This window comes from Megalobrama amblycephala, linkage group LG3, assembly GCF_018812025.1.
Source record: "Megalobrama amblycephala isolate DHTTF-2021 linkage group LG3, ASM1881202v1, whole genome shotgun sequence".
Lineage (NCBI taxonomy): Eukaryota > Metazoa > Chordata > Actinopteri > Cypriniformes > Xenocyprididae > Megalobrama > Megalobrama amblycephala.
The window spans coordinates 48,495,575-48,514,313 of NC_063046.1; the positions used below are offsets into that span (position 1 = coordinate 48,495,575).

At 38.2% G+C, this 18,739-nt stretch overlaps 1 protein-coding gene across 1 annotated transcript in view; it reads left to right on the forward strand.

The window, feature by feature from the left end:
- The window catches only part of dnah2 (dynein, axonemal, heavy chain 2), a 191,622-nt gene that overhangs the window by 31,358 nt on the left and 141,525 nt on the right, over window positions 1-18,739 (forward strand). The window contains exons 10-15 of the mRNA XM_048185863.1: window positions 7,944-8,031; window positions 8,518-8,720; window positions 11,193-11,322; window positions 11,927-12,106; window positions 15,811-16,025; window positions 17,219-17,365. Coding sequence (XP_048041820.1) covers window positions 7,944-8,031; window positions 8,518-8,720; window positions 11,193-11,322; window positions 11,927-12,106; window positions 15,811-16,025; window positions 17,219-17,365 — 963 coding nt within the window. The remainder of the gene's footprint in view (window positions 1-7,943; window positions 8,032-8,517; window positions 8,721-11,192; window positions 11,323-11,926; window positions 12,107-15,810; window positions 16,026-17,218; window positions 17,366-18,739) is intronic.

The window sequence follows — 18,739 nt, forward strand, 5'->3', positions numbered from 1 at the left end:
CTAAAAAACTTAAGGCACGGCAGGCCTCAGAGGTAGGATTTGATTGTCCCTGCTTTACGATGTATTGAGTGCGAGAGTGAATGCCCTGTGTTAAAGCAGACAGCGTTATAAATGAGCAATGTTAAAGCTAGATCCAGATGCTTGAGGTTTGGTGTTAAGCAAACCAAGACCTCTTTCTATTTTCAGTTTGAAGAGGGAGACCATTACGCACACACTCACAAATGTCTTAGTCCTTCAAAGTTCATTTCTGGGGCGACGTCTTGGAGATGGGGGCTTTTAGATACCGTATTATACTGTTTGTAATGAACACGTCAGTTGTTGAATACTTGTGGAGTTCTTTGCACAGAAAGGAGGAGTAGAAAATCAGCAAGTGTCATTGGCACTATTGCTGCTCACATCACGTCAGATACTTTCAGAGAAATGATTGATCAAAGCCAGCCGTCAACTCTATCAGTCTGGACAGCCGTGAATCAAAGGTCACCTGTGTTTTTCTCCAGAGCTATTTAACTTGCATCGTATGTATAAGTAGGTTTGCTCAACTTCATGGTGTATATGTTTATATATGTGTGTGTTGTGACTAGGGTGACCACCTGGCTATTGATCTGTTGCAGGACAGCAGATGTGATTTTGCAGGACAATGCGGGACACGTGTGAGACAGATAAATGTACAACTACTAGGCTATGTAAATAGTGATTTACATTTGTTGGCAAACTTGGTATATGCACCGAATAATGTTTCTGGCGTTGAGTGCCCACACTATAATGTTGTGCTTCTGGCAACATTACATCCTGGAGAGAAGACAATTCTAGATTCACGGCTGCACATGCAGGAGGACAACGCACATGTAATATCTGAGCGAGAGCGTGCGTGCGTCCGAAATCCACCTGTGAGCTGAGAGATTCCTGTTCGCGCATTTGATGCGCTCTCGTGATACAATAATGTGCTCTCGACATATTTTTCATTATAATAATGCCATAGAACCTGCATTAAATGAACTATTAACGTGAGAAGAAAGTCGTGTCTGGAAGTCGCAATCAATTTTTTTATTTGGTTAAAACGAATGGAAATCTAATTTTTCCGTATAGGTGCTCAACCATTTCCATGGGTGGCACTCGAGCATCCACAGGATCGGCGCATGTTCGTTGGAAATATTTAACATCAGGATGGATGATTACATGTTTTAAATCATCAGTTTGGCCAGCTTTGAGCAGATCTTGAGGTCCTTATCCAGTATGTGACATGAAATTCCTACTGGTGTATAGGGCTGTGACGGTGGCAAATTTTTACTACCGCGGTAAATCACCAACAATCGCCGGTGTTGCGGTGGTGGGGTCCGAAGGTGGTGGTGGGGGGGGGGGGGGTTATATATATATATATATATATATATATATATATATATATATATATAGAGGTTGCTTTAGACTTGCTTTTCGCCGTAATTTTGATGGACAGGATCGTAAAAAAATATCCATCATAATCAATAATTACCCGTCATTTTAATTTTTATATTTTAATGATAAGACATTTTATTCACGAACTTACAGGATAAGCAAATAGGCATAGGCTTGCATTTATTTATACTATGAAAAGAAAGTTGATCAAAGACAAGCTGCGTCACTTTCAGTTTTCATCTTGAACTCTTGTCACGGATTGTGAGTGAATGCGATCATCCTTTCCTCTTTACTACTGTACATAACGAAATAAACATGAATGAAAATAAAAAAATATGTTGAAAGATGCAGTAGCTTACCGAAATCTGTATCATGTCAGTTCAATCAGTGTTGCAAACAATATCACCTAACATTATACCTCAGAAAAGCCATTCGTTGACCATTAACTTATAGTCAGCAAGAAAAATAACAAAACTTAATTAAGCATGTTTAAGTAACTTTATCATTATCATTTATCATTACTTTACTTTATCATTATATTTACTTAAACTGGGTGTAATCAAGCGCATCGTTTTTATTTTATTCTGGAGACTGAACTCGCGCTCTGCTGCCACACTGGAGCGCACTCACCACCTACTGGACAGCGGTGGAAATTACAACAAGTTTACATACAAACTGCATAATCTGTCAAAATGACGGACGGGCTGCAGATTTTTTTACCGTCACTGCTAAAAAATGTCCATCAAAGACGGAAAATTTTCAGTTAACGCGATCTCTGAGATATATAAATATATATTATATATGACGTCACAACTTCACCGCGTGGCACGGTTGTCATGCCTACCGTCACAGCCCTACTGGTGTAGTAACCGACTTTGATGAGGCCTGCACTATCCCTTTGCGCTGTCCACTCAGTTGCCATCAGCGGGAAAACCTCTTGCGTTTGTTGGTTATTTCCACAGCTAGAATATGACTATGGTATTGTTATGGTATTGTGGTATTGTAATTTCAGGGATGAAAAAAAATTATAATACAAACATAAATGATGTGCGGGACACTACTTAAGTCTTGCGAGACGCGGGACAAAGTTCCTAATTTTGGCACTGTCCCGCAAAATGCGGGACGTGTGGTCACCCTAGTTGTGACACACGATTAATGTGGGGTTAGCTGCAGCATGCCCTTTATCCTCTTTCCTCCTGGTGGCCTCTCTTTTTCTCTTTTGCTTTTTCACTCTCACTTTATCATTCAATCTCTTTTTACATTTTTTTCTGCACCTCTTTTTTCCTTTTCAAAAACCACAAATGAGATCTCTGTAATGTCTCTTTGTTGTTTCTGGGCAGTAATGAGATTTAATGGAGAGCAAATGGAATCTTTACTCAAGTAGTAATCTAACGTGTTTCCAAGTTTCAGATGAGAGCTGTACTCAGATTTTCCAAGATACTAAAATCTCCAATCAAAATTGTTTTTTTTTACCTCAAAATTTTAAATCAAACCCCAACCCTTTCTTACAACAAGCTCACATTCAGATCTGCCTCTGTCCAATCAAAAACTGGTGGCCCTTCTTTCTTTTTTCTTTTTCGATAATCCTTTTCACTCGGATGTTCATCACAATACGGAAGAAAAGATCTGTCACTACTTCCGTTTTATAGCCATTTTAACATTTGGCAGTTCGATCAAATAAGTCAAGTAAGAGACGGAAGTCAAGTGCTTTGCATTGTAGTATGCAATATTCTATATCTTTCTTTGTTATTATACAGTTCATTTTGGTAAATGTAGTAGGCCATCTGGTTATTCTGTGAATAAAGAAAAGAAAACGTTGAGACAACCTGAGGCAACATTGATAATGAAATGAAACATAATTGAGAACTTCAATTAAGTTTTGTGAGCTATGAAAGAGCATTAAAATTTTCGTCTGGTTTCATTCTTACTCATCCTTTCTTTAAGTGTTCTTTTTCTCAGTGTTCCTCTATCTTTCCCCTTCACTCCTATTCCCTCTTTTCAATTCTTTTTCCTTAGTTTTATTGAATTTCGAGTCAATCATGTCAGATTTTCCAGACAATGACTTTAAAGGTTGCTCAGTAAGGAGTAGTGCACCCTGTCCCTATATAAAACGTAACCTTTGTGGTCAGCCTGGTTATTCTTCTGTGTAATGACTGAGCTTGAATCCTTTCAGGCTTTCTGAAACACAGATGACCTCATAAAATATCTGTCATGTTTGGAATAATCGCCATGGTACCACCACTGCCGCTAACTGCTCAGGGAGTCGTGCTTTGAAAGAAAGATATGCAGATTGTGTTTGTATGTGTTTAAATGCACAGAACGTGTGTGTGTGTGTACCTAGTATTCCCTACATCATGGGGACCAAATATCCCTACAAGGATAGTAATACCAGTAATTTTTGATCTTAGGACATTTTTTTGGTCCCCATGAGGAAAAAAAGCTCATAAATCATACGAAATGAAGTTTTTTGAATATGTAAAACATGTAGAAAGTTTGGGTTTGGGGGATAGAATATACAGTTTATACAGTATAAAAATAAGTCCCCATAAACCATGGAAACCAATGTGTGTGTGTGTGTGTGTGTGTGTATACATGCAATATGAGGACCTATTTCATGAGGACCTATTTCATGAGTCCTCATATTTAAAATAGCTTTAAAAACATACTAAACAATGTTTTATTAAAAATGTAAAAATGCAGAATGTTTTCAGTGATGGGTAGGTTTAGGGGTAGGGGTAGTGTAGGAAGAGGATAGAATGTACAGTTTGTACAGTATAAAAACCATTATGTCTATAGAATGTCTTCACTTTGATAGCAAAACAAACCTGTGTGTGTGTGTGTGTGAGAGAGAGAGACTGATGACTCGAACACCAAATGTTCATTACACTTTAATTTAAAAGATTGAATTCTTAATTATTTTCTATCATATACTAACTAGACTGACTATTTTTGTCATTTGTCTACCTTTCTTTTTGAGAATTAACAGGTTTATTTGACGTTTTATTGAAAATATTTTGTTTCCATTGTGGTGATCAGTGTTTCCTTTAGTTGGGCAGTTTGACTTTGTTACAAAAACCACAAACTGACACAAAAGCAGTGTTTATTAAAACACATCATTCAGTGCAAAAGAAACCACAAACAGAAACGATCAGATGAAAAAGTTATAATTATTGATTAATCTCATAACTGATCAAAAGTAGTTATTTGATATTAAATTTTTACTTAAATTTTACCCATTTTAAATGGTTGACTTTTCAGGAATTAATTTGATTAATTCTAACTCAATTCTTATTGAATCTATTGAGTAGATATAACAAGTTATTTTTTGATTCTGTATTGTTTTATAGTGTTAAAAATTGCCACTGACATCACAGCTATGATGAAATCTTAGCTAGTGAGAGTGTTTTCATCCATGTTTACTTAACAGCCTAGAGATAGCACAGATATTACTTTGAATTCATAGACATAAAAAATTCAGACAGCAGTAGAAAAATATTGGACATCCAAAAATAATTTTATGTAACTCCAAAGTCAGTTTTTTGAAAATTCACAGTGAAACGGTCACTTTTTTCTCAGGCTGAGAGGGAGCTTTGCTAAGTATGGTCTGAATAAGAGTCATTTTATTGGTTATTTTAAAGTAAATTAAATTGCCCCCCTCACAGTTACCTCCAATCCTCTACTGTTTTGTCTAGTTAGGACCAATACACTTGTAGGAAACGCTGGTCTCGTTTTAATAAATATTTTGTCTGTTTAGGTGAATATGCTGGTAGTTTGCACCATTGATTTCACTCATTTATTTTTAACTTCTTAGCCTGATCCACTCGCTCACATTTTCTGTTTAAGTCAACATCTCTAACCTTGCTAGATGTTGTAATAACATTTTATCATGGTTCATGGTATGCAGTAACTCGTTCAAAGGGATGTGACCCTGGAGCCAGAGAGCGTGTAAGAGAATAAACATAACGATAGCTTATCGTCTATAATCTGTGTTACTGCCTATGTCTGACATTCACCTCTTTGTCCTCCTGTGTGTTTAGACAGTGCATTCATCACTATGGGCCCAATGACGACCTTCTCTGAGACCTACACCACTGGATCATGTCTATCTCATAATCACTTACTCTCTCTCTCTCTCTCTCTTTTTCCCAGAACAACCGTGTTCATTTCTTTTTGTCTATTATCCTTCCTCCCAATCCCTTTTAGTTGTACAAAAGTTGTCCTCCCTCACCCCTCTTCCTTTCTTTCTTTTGCATGACAGCCGTTTACTGGAGCATTATTACTCCCCGTATAAGCCCTGCTTTAATTAGACACCAATTTGGACGGATTTATGCTTTTTCACATGCCAAAACATTCATATTGGCTGTTTATCCCCGTGGTTAAAGGGCATAGCTGTCAAACTGACCACAATTCATGGCGATATTAAGTGTTTTGCAGTGAACTGAGCAGCCTGGCGTAGCTCCGTTCCCTCCGAAATAACATGGGCTAACTGGTGATTAAGGATTAGAAGACGAAGTGGAGATGCCCATGCCGGGCGGTCCTGTAAATGATTCAGGAGAACTGATTGCTGTGCATGGCTCACCGTCATTTCGATGTGTTTTTGAATCTCAGTCATTAAAGCTCGGCCCGCATTTCAATTTAAGCTCTCATCCTCCGCTCTGACGACTATGATCTCCGTGCAAGACGAAAATCGTAATTTAGTCGTTGCGGCAGGCGGCGGTTACTTTTCTCTTTAATAATACATATTATACTTTTTTATGAGATTTCTTTGCATAAATAAAATTAGTATGAAAGATGAAAAGGAAATTTGAGTTTCACGCATGGAGACCTTCCTAGAACTTATGCGGTGGCCTGGCATTACCCCACGCATACTGTTATAGGGGCTGTACATGAATGAAATCCCAAACTGCTAGAAAACGGATTGCTCCAAATGATCAATGTCCCAGTGCGTCTTGATATCAGCTTTGAACTGAGGTATTGTTGTAGTTAAGAACACCAAAATGAGACCAAGTCAAGACCAAGACCAGTGTGTGTTGAGACCAGGCCTTTGAGGGGTTGAGACCAAGACAAGCGCGAGACCGAGTAAAGACCAAAACCAGACAATCACTCCTTAAATTCCTCTAAAAGATCCACAATTATTTGAGGCAATTTGCAATTAGAATAAGACACTATATAGAGCTGTTACCAATTAAATGAAATCTCTAAAAACAAAATTTTATCTTTGCACTGCAGAGGCGGCATAGAAGTTGCATCTGAATTGGTACAATTACAACTGCATAAATAATGTTGAGAATATTGTTTTAAAAATAAAATGTTGTTTATTGAACAATATCATGTTTACAATAGTGGTCGTATTTGTGAAAACAGCTCTCTTGTGATATTGCTTAATTATATCTAATGTTATATTATAAAAAATCAATAGACACCAATTTGGACGGATTTATGCTTTTTCACATGCCAAAACATTCATATTGGCTGTTTTATCCCCGTGTTTAAAGGGCATAGCTGTCAAACTGACCACAATTCATGGCGATATTAAGTGTTTTGCAGTGAACTGAGCAGCCTGGCGTAGCTCCGTTCCCTCCGAAATAACATGGGCTAACTGGTGATTAAGGATTAGAAGACGAAGTGGAGATGCCCATGCTGGGTGATCCTGTAAATGATTCAAGAGAACTGATTGGTGGTGCGCGGCTCACCGTCACTTCAATGTGTTCTTGAATCTCAGTCATTAAGCTTGGCCCGCATTTCAGTTTAAACTCTCATCCTTGCAGTTCATTGCTCCAGTCAAGTAAAGTCACATCACGTTTATTTATATAGCGCTTTATATAATAGATTGCTTTAAACCAAACAGTAGTTTGAAGGTGTTTACCAGCCGGAGTTTGCTTTGGCATGCATTTTCGAACTCCCAAAACAAACTCCAAACTTTATTTTGGCCTGATTTTGTTCAAAGTGACATTCACACCAGTTTGTACTTCGATTTCGCTTGAGGTACTGTATATCTGGGCCTTCAGAACGAGGCCACGGATTTGGTCTCTCCCTTTGACTAAATCACTCACTTTACATGTACTATCACGTCTATCCGCTAACAGAGTCATCCTGCTGAAGTCTCACTCTCTTTTCCTGTATATCTCTCACACGCTCCCTCTCTTTTCCCCTCCCCTTGACCCTAGCTTCCTCTCTGCCCCGCTAAAGGTGTTTGTCTGCGAGTGGCGGTGAGGATTACCTTTCCATCAGTAGAAGAATGAGGTGTGAAAAGCAATCTGAGGAACGCCAGGCTGGCTGATATGGAACTTTGGCGGATGCAATTATGCCTATGACAGATCATTTCTGACCTGATCCCTCGCTGCTCTGGATGGCAGCCAGCCACCTCCGTTGTTTTGTTTTGCTTGTGCGCCGTGTGAAATGTGAAAACCTTTAGCAAGGGAGTAGTGACACAGCAGACTTATCCATTTTTCTCTGCTCTCCCTTACAGCCCTGCTCTTTAAGAACAAAAATGATGGTGAAGAAGATGTATGAACTTTTCTTAAGCGTTCTCTTTTCCACTCTCTTTTCAGATACTCTTCCCAAGGATGGTCGCTCAACCAGATTAGCATATTTTCTCTGGTGGATAGCTTTGTGCAAAGATGCAAAGATCTAATAGAGGTGAGAAAACACTTACATAATGATACAAACAAACACACACATGCAGAACTGTTTACACCTTACTTTTTTCAAACACACATCTGAAGAATATGCTCTCAGATTTCTCAGTAATTCACATCTGTGTGTATCTTTATTGCTGAGATCTCTATTATATATAACTTGCCATTTTTATATATATTCATGCTCTTTTCTGTTGTGTGCTCCTACTGGTTCCACATACTATTGGCACTTTCCACGAATAGGGCAGAAAATAGTGCCTCCTTTGCTCTTTCAAAAAATGGTTTGTGAAAAATTGTCATTTATCAACCAATGGATGTCAAACTAAATTTTGAGCTATTTCGGGTTTCATTAATTTTATTTTTCTACAAACATCAAAATTAAATAGACTCATTATGGAAAAAAGCAGTATATTGAATATCTGTTCGATTGTAATTTTTGCACTTTTAATAGACATTTAATTCATATGTTTCTTTCTCTTTCTTTCAGGTGTGTGAATGCCAGCAGCAGTTTGCTCGCTACGAAGATGGTGAACAGGTGCCATTGCCGTGCTTTGCAGGACGTCAGGGTTCAGAGGTCACTCAGAGACTGCTGTACATAGAGGCGACCTTTGACAACAGCCTGCAGGCCCTGAAGTCTGTTAAGGACATCCTGGATGTCAGAAACCCCTCTTGGCATGAGGGCTACCGCAGGTGCAGTGTGTTTGTAAACTGATCAAGGCACAGAGAGAAAGAGAGGTTCTGTGAAAAAGCTGGCTTTGAGCTACAGTCTGTCCATATGGGCAACACGATGTCTACACTAGAAGCGACCAATGTCGCATCTGCTCGAAGCTGCACATCACCTCTGATTGTTTGCTATTGTTACTCTGATTGCCCCCTACATTATAAATAGACGCTGAAGCTGCATGGCTAAAATTGGTAATTTGTTCACACGTTTACTGTTTTTTACATGGTGAATGGCACATAGTGCACTATATAGGGGATAGGGAACGATTCCGACAATGTAAATATGCTTTCTACTGGGGTGAATGAAGTCTGTTTTCACGTTAGTGTCACGCGAACTGCCACAGCGCGCACACAAGCCTGCCCCGGTCCAGAGACACCATAGCACTGAGAGGATCATATGTGCGAGTCGGCGCAGACCACAAAATGTATCGGACCAATTTGAATTCTGCACAAATTGCTATATTTTAAAGCGATATGGAGGAGAAACGTTTAGAGATTAGGTGGAAACTGAGGCTATACTTAATTCAACGGCTCTGGCCGAACTGTGAAATAAATGAAAAGCTATTGGCTATTTAAAAAAAAGGGGAGAAGCTGTTTGAAATGTCTTCCTATCCCTGTCTTCCTGTTTCAGTGGAATAATGCTGTGCATTTCAAGGCACTTCAGTGGGCTTTTAAATTGAAAATACATTCCATTAATAATAAAATCATACTTACATTTTCATCAAATCAAACATTGGTATATACATGCATTTCGCATGTGCAATTTTAGAGTAACAAAATAATTTAATAATATAAATTGGCATATTTTTAATTTATATATTAAGTAATATTAAATACACCACCATTCAAAAGTTTGGAGTTTGTAAGATTTTGTTTTTGAAAGTTGTGTTTTTGTCTTTTATGCTCATCAAGGCTGCATTTATTGATAAAAAATACAGTGAAAACAGTAATATTGTGAAATATTATAAGAATTTAAAGTAACAGTTCTGAATTTTCAGCATCAAGTGTTTCAAGATCCATCGGAAATCATTCTAATATGTTCATTTGCTGCATTTAGAATTAATAGTTCAACCATCAAATTCTTCCAAGCAGCTGATTGGTTCTCTTAAACCCGACCGCTTTGGCCAAACGATCTGTTTGTTCTATCTACATAACCTATATATTTCCGTCCCAAATCGGCTCATCTCAGTGCAGCGTGCCATGGGAATTTTCCTAGCCCTCCACCTTCCCAGCACCACCTGCCTAGATCTGCTACAGGGTTCTCCCTTCTTTCCTTGCAGCAGCTTGCATTCTGTTCACCATATTTATGCGCATGTTTCGGCAGTAGCCTTCATTCATGCAGCAACGTAGCCGATCTAGTCCTCCAAGACATTCCATTCTTAAAAATAAATGCTGTTTATATTTATTCTGAGAGTATCATGATTGAATTATTATATATATATATATATATATATATATAGAAAATGAAACTCATATGGACAGGAAAAATAAAGCAGCTTGAGTTAATGTGCAGAGCAGCAAAATTAGAAAAAGGGTTTTTGTAAAAATGAATGTGCTGCATCTGGCCCTTGCAGTTTAGGCGGCTTCATTGACTATAATGGGAGAGATCTAATTTTGTCGTGTAGTGACACTCTAAATGTGTAAGATCGTGTGACAGTCTTTCTGTCAAGCTGTCTTTGAGGCAATCAGTCCGTCTGGTTCTCATGTATATTTATGAATGTTTGTCATTCTCTGCTGCTTATTGGCCTGCTGGCCTGTTGGGGATTTCCATACATCCTGTATTAGCATATCTCCATAAATATGCATATAACGACCTGCATATTTGGATCATATAGATATTTTTCATGAATATTCTGCCTAAATGTATGTGCAGCGGGGAGAGGATCACTTTGCCTGCTGCGAATGAGCCCAGCGTGCCCCTATTGTCATTCACAACTGTTTGTGGCAGCAGGCAGTTTGGCTGCTTATCTGAATACCATCATGACCGTGTGTGACGGAACCTGGTCTGCCCATCAACCTCTAGAGACCATTATCCCCCCATCACCCCGCCCTAGGCACTGTCGGACCTTGGGAAAGGGAGCAGTTCGTGAGCAAGTGTGTACATCTGATGGCCATGATGGATTGGGGCCGAGGCGGGTCATAGGGTTAGGATGTTGTTGCCAAGACAAACAGCTGTGCTTGTGTCTGGGGCAGGTGTTTCATAGTGTCTCAGCATATTGAGAGCACCCAAATCAATACCAGCCTCCATTTATGGCCGAGAGTGTGTGTGCGCTGGACTCTGCCTTTGAATAGAGGGCACTGATTTGTGTTTGGAACATGCTGTACAGTTCTGCCTATTTCTTTGTTGTTTTGTCTCTTGTTTATCTGTGTGTGTGTGTGTGTGTGTGTGTGTGTGTGTGTGTGTGTGTGTGTGTGTGTGTGTGTGTGTGTGTGTTTTAGCTTCTGTGCTAAAGTGAAAGATCTGGAGGTGATGATGCAGAATTTGATCACTTCGACCTTCGAGACGGTGAACAGTGTGGAGGAAGGAGTACAGCTGCTTGACGTGTTTCAGCACCTGTCTGGAAGAGAGGTCTTTCTCACACACATTTAGCCTTCAATTCACACACACTTTATTACGTCCTTTAAAACCTTGCGCACTGTCAGAGCGCAACTTTTCTCAGCAAATACAGTGAATACAAATGACTCCAGCAGAACAGACCACACACAGACTTCGGATGTCACTTCCTTTTCACTCTCATCTTCTGCTCTCTCACTTGTGTCACCTGTCTTTTTACTTAATGTCTTTAAGATGTTTACCTCATTAATCACCTTCATCTCTCCTGACTTTTGTCTTCCCCTTCAATCTTTTCTCTTCTCCTTATCCGTTTCATTATGTCATTCAGCTTTTCACTTTCAAATTTAGAAGTGCTACATTATTGCCTTAGAGCATTAGAACAAATAATAAAAAAGTCTAAAACAAAGAGGTGCCACTGAAGGTAAAGTAAAAGTAAATAATAAATTAAAAAGATGTAACAAAATATTCTATTGCAAAAGAGAAACAGGCATCTAGTTAACATAATGATCATAGCAGTGATTTGTTCTGCAATAAGCAAGTTACAGGTGGCTGTGTATTACAGTAATTTTACTACTGTTTACCATATTTCCTGAGTGTTTCTCTTTTATATCTCTCTCAGGCAATCAAGCGGACCATTGACAGAAAGACTGTGGATGTATATGCTCTGCTCAGTGCTGGGTTGAATGATGTCACTTTGGTGATTTGGGCATCATCTCTCACTCCTGCTCATATGCCTCAACACGCAGGACAGGTCCACATGACCCGAGCACTCCGCTCACGGATAGAAAGACCTATGGAGGTGAGATTCTGTGTGTGTGTTAGTTAGAAAGACAGAAAGAGACGATGTGGGTCAAACATTCAAAAAATCTAACTATAGGATCAGGTTGATCAAAAACTTTTTTTTTTTAAATTCAGAAACCCAATTTGGAACTTAACAATTTATAGTAATTTTTATGTTTTTGTCATTTAAATTACTTTTTACTTTTATACTTGTTTTTTTTTTTTTTGTATTTCTATGCAACTTGATTTTTTTCATTTCAGTTTTATTTTGATTAGTAATTTTAGTACTTCAACGTAAATTCTTTTATTTCCATCAGTTACCGATTAGATTAATTCACTAATGAATGAGTCTTGTAAGCTGGTTCTTTTTAATGAACAGGTCAAAACAACTCCCGAATAAGCCTCATCTATCTAAAACAACTCCCTCATTTATTTTGTTTGTATTTTACCTAAAATAAACCAAGCACTTAAAGGTAGGGTAGGTCATTTTTGGAGAGGCTAGCAAGATCCCACTCTCCCTTCCGAGCATCTCCAAAGCCACGCCTCTTCCAAAAGCGCACAGCAAGGAGCAAACAAAAGCATCACAAGAGACGACGTTAAACTACTTCATGTCTCAAAGCACATAACATTACAATAATGAACGTAAACAACTTAAAGAGCACTGACCTGTACCACATGACTGCAGCAAATTCATTTCTCCATTGATAGTGTTGCCATTGAAAAGTATAAATTGTAGTCACGAACCACTCAGAATATAACGTCAATTCTCTCTTCCAAATTATAGTAGTTATGACGTGAGCGCAGCATAAGCTTGTTGTTTTGGTTCAGGAGGAACTGTAAAACGTGGCTGCTATTTTGATTGCCCGTGACTGGTGTCTGTCTTAACTTTGCATAGCATGAAACGCACTGATGACGTATGATGTCTGCGTGAACAGGGTGTGCAAGGGTATGTAAAAACATGTTGACAGGCAGGTAGGACATCCTGTAGTATTCCTCGGACCAAGTTATGTGATTGGACGAACATTGTGTGGTCCTACGCCTTTCACAGACGATGTAAATACTAGGGATGTGCAACAGCGATCCAGTACTCGAGTACTTGACCGTGACAGTGACAGTGACGATCGATCACGTAAACGATGATGGATTTTTTTTTTTTCCTCCAGATTGGTTATAGCAGCACTTTGGGCGGCGCCCTGAGTTCTGCTTGCCACAGCATGCGTCAAAAGACGTGAGAGAGAATGTCTGGCTTCACTTTGACAAGATAGATGAAAATACAGTTCAATGCAAGCTTTTATCTTGTGCTGAAAATATCCTTTAAATTATATTCATAATTAATTTAGCAATAATCATCAGTGATTTTCATACTGTAAAATAACATTTTGGTTGATCAGAAAGTGCAAATTGAATCCAAAATATTGCTGAAATATTAGAATAAATAATAAAATTACAATAGTGACACTAATGTAGTCTAATAGAACGTGAATTTGTTGTGCTTTCATTTTTCTTTGGCTTTTGTTTTTAAGCGCAATAGGAGTTACACTTTCAGTCAAGCTCACGTTTGCATTCGCAAACTTTTTGCAGATGAAAGTTGTAATAGCTTCTGATTAATCTAATATAGGATGCGTTGGGATAGCAACATTTATTAACATGATGAATGCGCTGCAAATCAGTGTTTAGTTTCATGCTCAAATACAATGCCCGATATCTGAGTTATTTGTGACATCATATTTGTTCAATGGCATATGCTTTTCACATAATTCGTATGGCTTCAAAAACGCGCAGGCGATTTATGGAATGGAATCACTTAATAATGTAGATGAAAATAAAGCACAAATCTGCCATAAACATAGCATTATAATGAGAACTTTATAGAAACCTATAGTAAATTCTGTCCTTGCCCGTGTTTCAGCGTGCTGTCTTGAAAGCGCATCATGGCGGGAGCTCTCTCTCTCTCTTACTCTCGCTATAGCGTGTAACTTAAAATTCACTGGCATTTGCATCCTTTTGTGCAGATACCAGTTGTAATGTTATGTCTATGTTATGTATCTGAGCTATCGGATGTGTCATAGAACGGGCTTCAGTTTATTGGCATAAAGTAAAACCTAACGATGATCGAAATGAAAAATTGCCAAAAATGCCCACCCCTAATAAATACATATACATACATTTAGACCACTTAACTTAGTGATTGCTATCGGGATGTGAAGAGATTTTCAACCAGCATAACAAAAAATGAGTTTGAAGCAAATCACCTACCGTGCCTTTATGGATTTGTGGGATCAGTGTATTAGGTTATATGATATAATGCACAGTGGTTAGGATTAATTATTTTGTGCTTCCTCAAAAATACTAAATACAAAAAAAAGACAATAGAATTTCCTTTCCCAAGATATCAAACATACTGAAATCAAACTGACTTGAGTCCGCACCAGAAGCTCTCACAGTCAAATAAAAGTATCAAAGTTTCCCTAATGATGCTTCAACTAGAAGTGTGTTAGGAGACCACAAGGTGACTAATCAGTCCAATCCCAGCATGCACCAGTCCATACCCTTTTTTCCTCACCCTTTGTAGATGAACTCTATTGGGTTTTTAGGACAAATGAATCAGATTCTAAACCAAAACCTCCATCTGGCTGAATCTGGGGGGTGTCACAGGACAGCTTAACTCCATTGACGAGCTCTTTTCTGTGTTGACGAGTGTGTTGAGCTCAGAGCCTTGTGTCAGAGGCCAGCAAGGGGCCCCAGCAGAGGCCCTGGAGCCCAGCCAGGACCCAACCACATAGGCCCTAATGCTATTAAAGCCAGCTGTGCCACCACATACTCACTCTCCCTCATTCTTTTTGTCACTTTCCATTTCACACTCCCTTCCTCTCTATTTCTGTCTCATGTTTTTTCTTTCTTTCATTTTTCATCTCTCTCTTTTTCTTCAGTTTGCTTACAGAGCATATCGGCTCTCCATTGTGTTTAAATTAATTTTTCACTTTCTTTAAGAAGGCAATTAAAGGGCTAGTTCATCCAAAAATAAAAATGATCCCATGATTCACTCACCCTCAAGCCATCCTAGGTGTATATGACTATCTTCTTTCACAATCGGAGATATATTTTAAAATATCCTTAGTCCTCCAAGGTTTATAATGGTTGTGAATGGGGGCCATGTTTTAAAACAAACAAACAAACAAAAAAATGCATGGAGGGATGCGTTTTTGTAAGAAAAATATCCATATTTTTAAATATATCTCTGATTGTGTAATCATATACACCTAGGATGTCTTGAGAGTGAGTAAATCATGGTATAATTTTCATTTTTGGGTGAACTATCCCTTTAAGAGCAGGCATAAGCTTTAATTGGACACAGATATGATTACATTGCATTTCCCCACAACTAATCCTAAAAAGACCCATGGAGAAACAAAAGGAAGGCAGAAACCAAAGCTTAATGAAGGTCTGATTGGGCATCATAAAATATGTTTACATATTTACTGCATACCTTATGAGATATTCCTAACATGAGCGATGTTTAGCCTTCGTTTGTTTTTATGTTTACCCTTGGTTGTTTAGCTTAGTTGTGCTCTGACGGTTGTTTTGATTGTTTGTGACCTTGCATGTTTGAGTCAGTAAGATCTCAAGACGTTGTTTGTTTGTAAGTGATGAGATGTGTGCTTACATAAGGCTCTGCGTTCTCTCTGAGCTCTTCCCATCTGCTTGTATACATGTGTTGTCTAGGTTCTCCGGCGCGCTCATTTCTTGCCTCACGTCAGCAGTGGAGAGGAAGTTCATGTGACTTATGCTAAGATGTGTCAGAGTCTGGATGAGAAGATGAGGAGGATCTTCACAGGCTGGAGTCAGAGTCTGAACAGAGAGTGTCTGCGCAGTCTCGACCAGCCGCTCATGATCCGCTGTAAAGGGAAGACAGGCCTGTTGGACATCAACTTTAACAAGTACGTGATTACACAAACACACACATATACAGGCCATTCAGTACCTCTGAGCTCACTGTAATTGTCAGTATAATTAGGCATGCCTATGTTACTGACCTGGGATGATAATGTCCTTGGTTGAATGGCATATAATTCAGTGCACACTGTATACATTTTTGTTTTTCATATATGTATTTTCTTTATCAGAAAAGCAATTCTTTTTTCTTTCTTTTTTTTTTTTTTTTGTTTAAATATATTTTTTTTTTTTTTTGTCCTTAATGGACAGGACAGTATAGAAATATCACAATAGCACATACACTTCACTGATGAGGGAAAAATAATGTTAGTCCAATTGATCCCAATGGATTATATCCTATGCTTCACGGAATATGCTGTTAGGCTATGTCTACATTAATCCAGATACATTTGAAAATGTCCACACTAGCATTTTCATTCGTTTTCCAAATGCTGTTCATCCATACTGAAACATCTGAAAATGCCTAAAGGGTTAGTTCATCCAAAAATGAAATTTCTGTCATTAATTACTCACCCTCATGTCGTCCCAAACATGTAAGACCTTTGTTCATCTTCGGAACACAAATACGCACAAAAAGTATTCTCGTCGCTTCATGACATTAAGGTTGAATCACTGTAGTCACGAGGACTATTTTAACAATGTCTTTAATGCCTTACTGGACCTCAAAAGGTGAATGACGTTGCTGCCTTTGTGTGGTTCAGAGACCCTAGGATTTCATCAAAAATATCTTAATTTGTGTTCCAAAGATGAATGAAGGTCTTACAAGTTTGGGACTACATGAGGGTGAGTACTTAATTACAGAAATTTCATTTTTGGGTGAACTAAATGTGTCATAGCTTTCAAATACCTCCCTTTTCACAGTCCACACTACAACTCGAAAATGCCGTCTCAGTGTGGACAGAAGGCCAAAATAGGAGAGAAAAAGATGTGTTTTCAAACAAAAACGTAGTATGGACAAGGCCTTAGACTTCAAGTTGAATATGTTGTGAATGCTGTTTATTATCGTCTTTAAGCAACCCATTCAAACACTTTAAAATAATAAAGTTGTGCTAATCTTAAATCTTTCATGATCTGTAGTCATAATGCACATTACTAAAGATGTTTTATGCATGCTGAATATTCTAGTGTGAATACAAACAAACAGACTCTTAATGTATTACTGTCTTTGTGTGTTAAGGAACCTTTTGAAGATGTTTAATGAGATTCATTACTGGGACCGACTGCTTTTTGAGATCCCTCACTATGCCACAGAGGTGTATCAGCGCAGAGAGGAACTGCACAATCTGAGGGAGAATGTCCTCCTCGTTGTTAGAGACTATAACAGGTCAGTATGGCTGACACAGACTGAATTTCTCACCCACATACTTGCAGACAAACTTGTGAGGACCATCCATAGATGTCTGTTGTTCTTAAAACATTCTTATATAATCATCATCATCATCATCATCATATTTTTGGCACTTTCTACAAATCCAAAGTGCTTTTCACTTTATTTTATTATTTTTTAAATGATCTATTCAGATGCAATATATGTAGTGCTTATTGCTAGAAAATAACACGGTAACCCTTTACTTAAAGCTTTTATATGGAATGCATTATAAAAGTATTTGTAATGCGTTAATTATGCCTTGTAATGCATCTTATAATGCATTGTATGGTGTCAATGAATATTTGTAATCATGGTTATAATACATTGTTATACTTTTGTTATGCCTTTAGAAAATACAATAAAACACATTGACAAACAACCAATTTCAGATGTAACAAGGAATTATAATGCATTTTAACTTTGGTAACAATTATTTATGAAAAGATATAATGCATTATAACCTAAATTATAGTTTTTACAAGAGTGAAAGTGCTCAACCATCAACCATCATTTATATTCTTATTTTTTGGACTTTGCCACATCCTGACTTTATCCCTTGCAGACACTTTGTGACATACATTTTAATTGTATGTCACAAAGACATTAATTTGGTCTGTTTATAAACCTTTTTTATATTGAGAACAGACCTAACAAGTTGGATGTAATATATTTGTGAGGAAATTATCTGTAATTTACTTCTCATTAATGTAGAAAAACAAGTGCACTTTCACACACAGATGCATACTTGCTGGTTTCATACATATTTAAACACTTGCACTTGTCAGGTAACTTCTCATCTGTAATACACATTGATATTACTCTTCACCTCTTCGGCCTACTCACACTTACGTTTCAGCACAAACTGAGTATTTACATTCCATCTGCCTCAATATACACATCTCCATTCAAGACTTTAGCACATCCAATCTGGAGAAAAGCACTTGAATTAAATGCGCGCACACACACACACACACACACACACACACACACACACACACATACACATACACAATTCCACTGAACAAAACAATTCACACTTATGTCCCTCATTCTGTAGTGAATAATAACCTCCTCCTCACTCACATAAGCCTCTCAGTGCATACACACACACACACACACACACACACACACACACACACACACACACATAAACACGCTCTTCAGACTGGAGGACTCATTGTAACTCTCAGAGGGACAGAGTGAGTCATCTCTGTCAGCATTGTTACCACATTTAATGCATTCTACACATGCCAGCTGGAAACAAACACTTAAACCCAGCACAAGCTAAACAGGCCACTTGCCCCAAATGGCAAAGCACATCCACTAAGA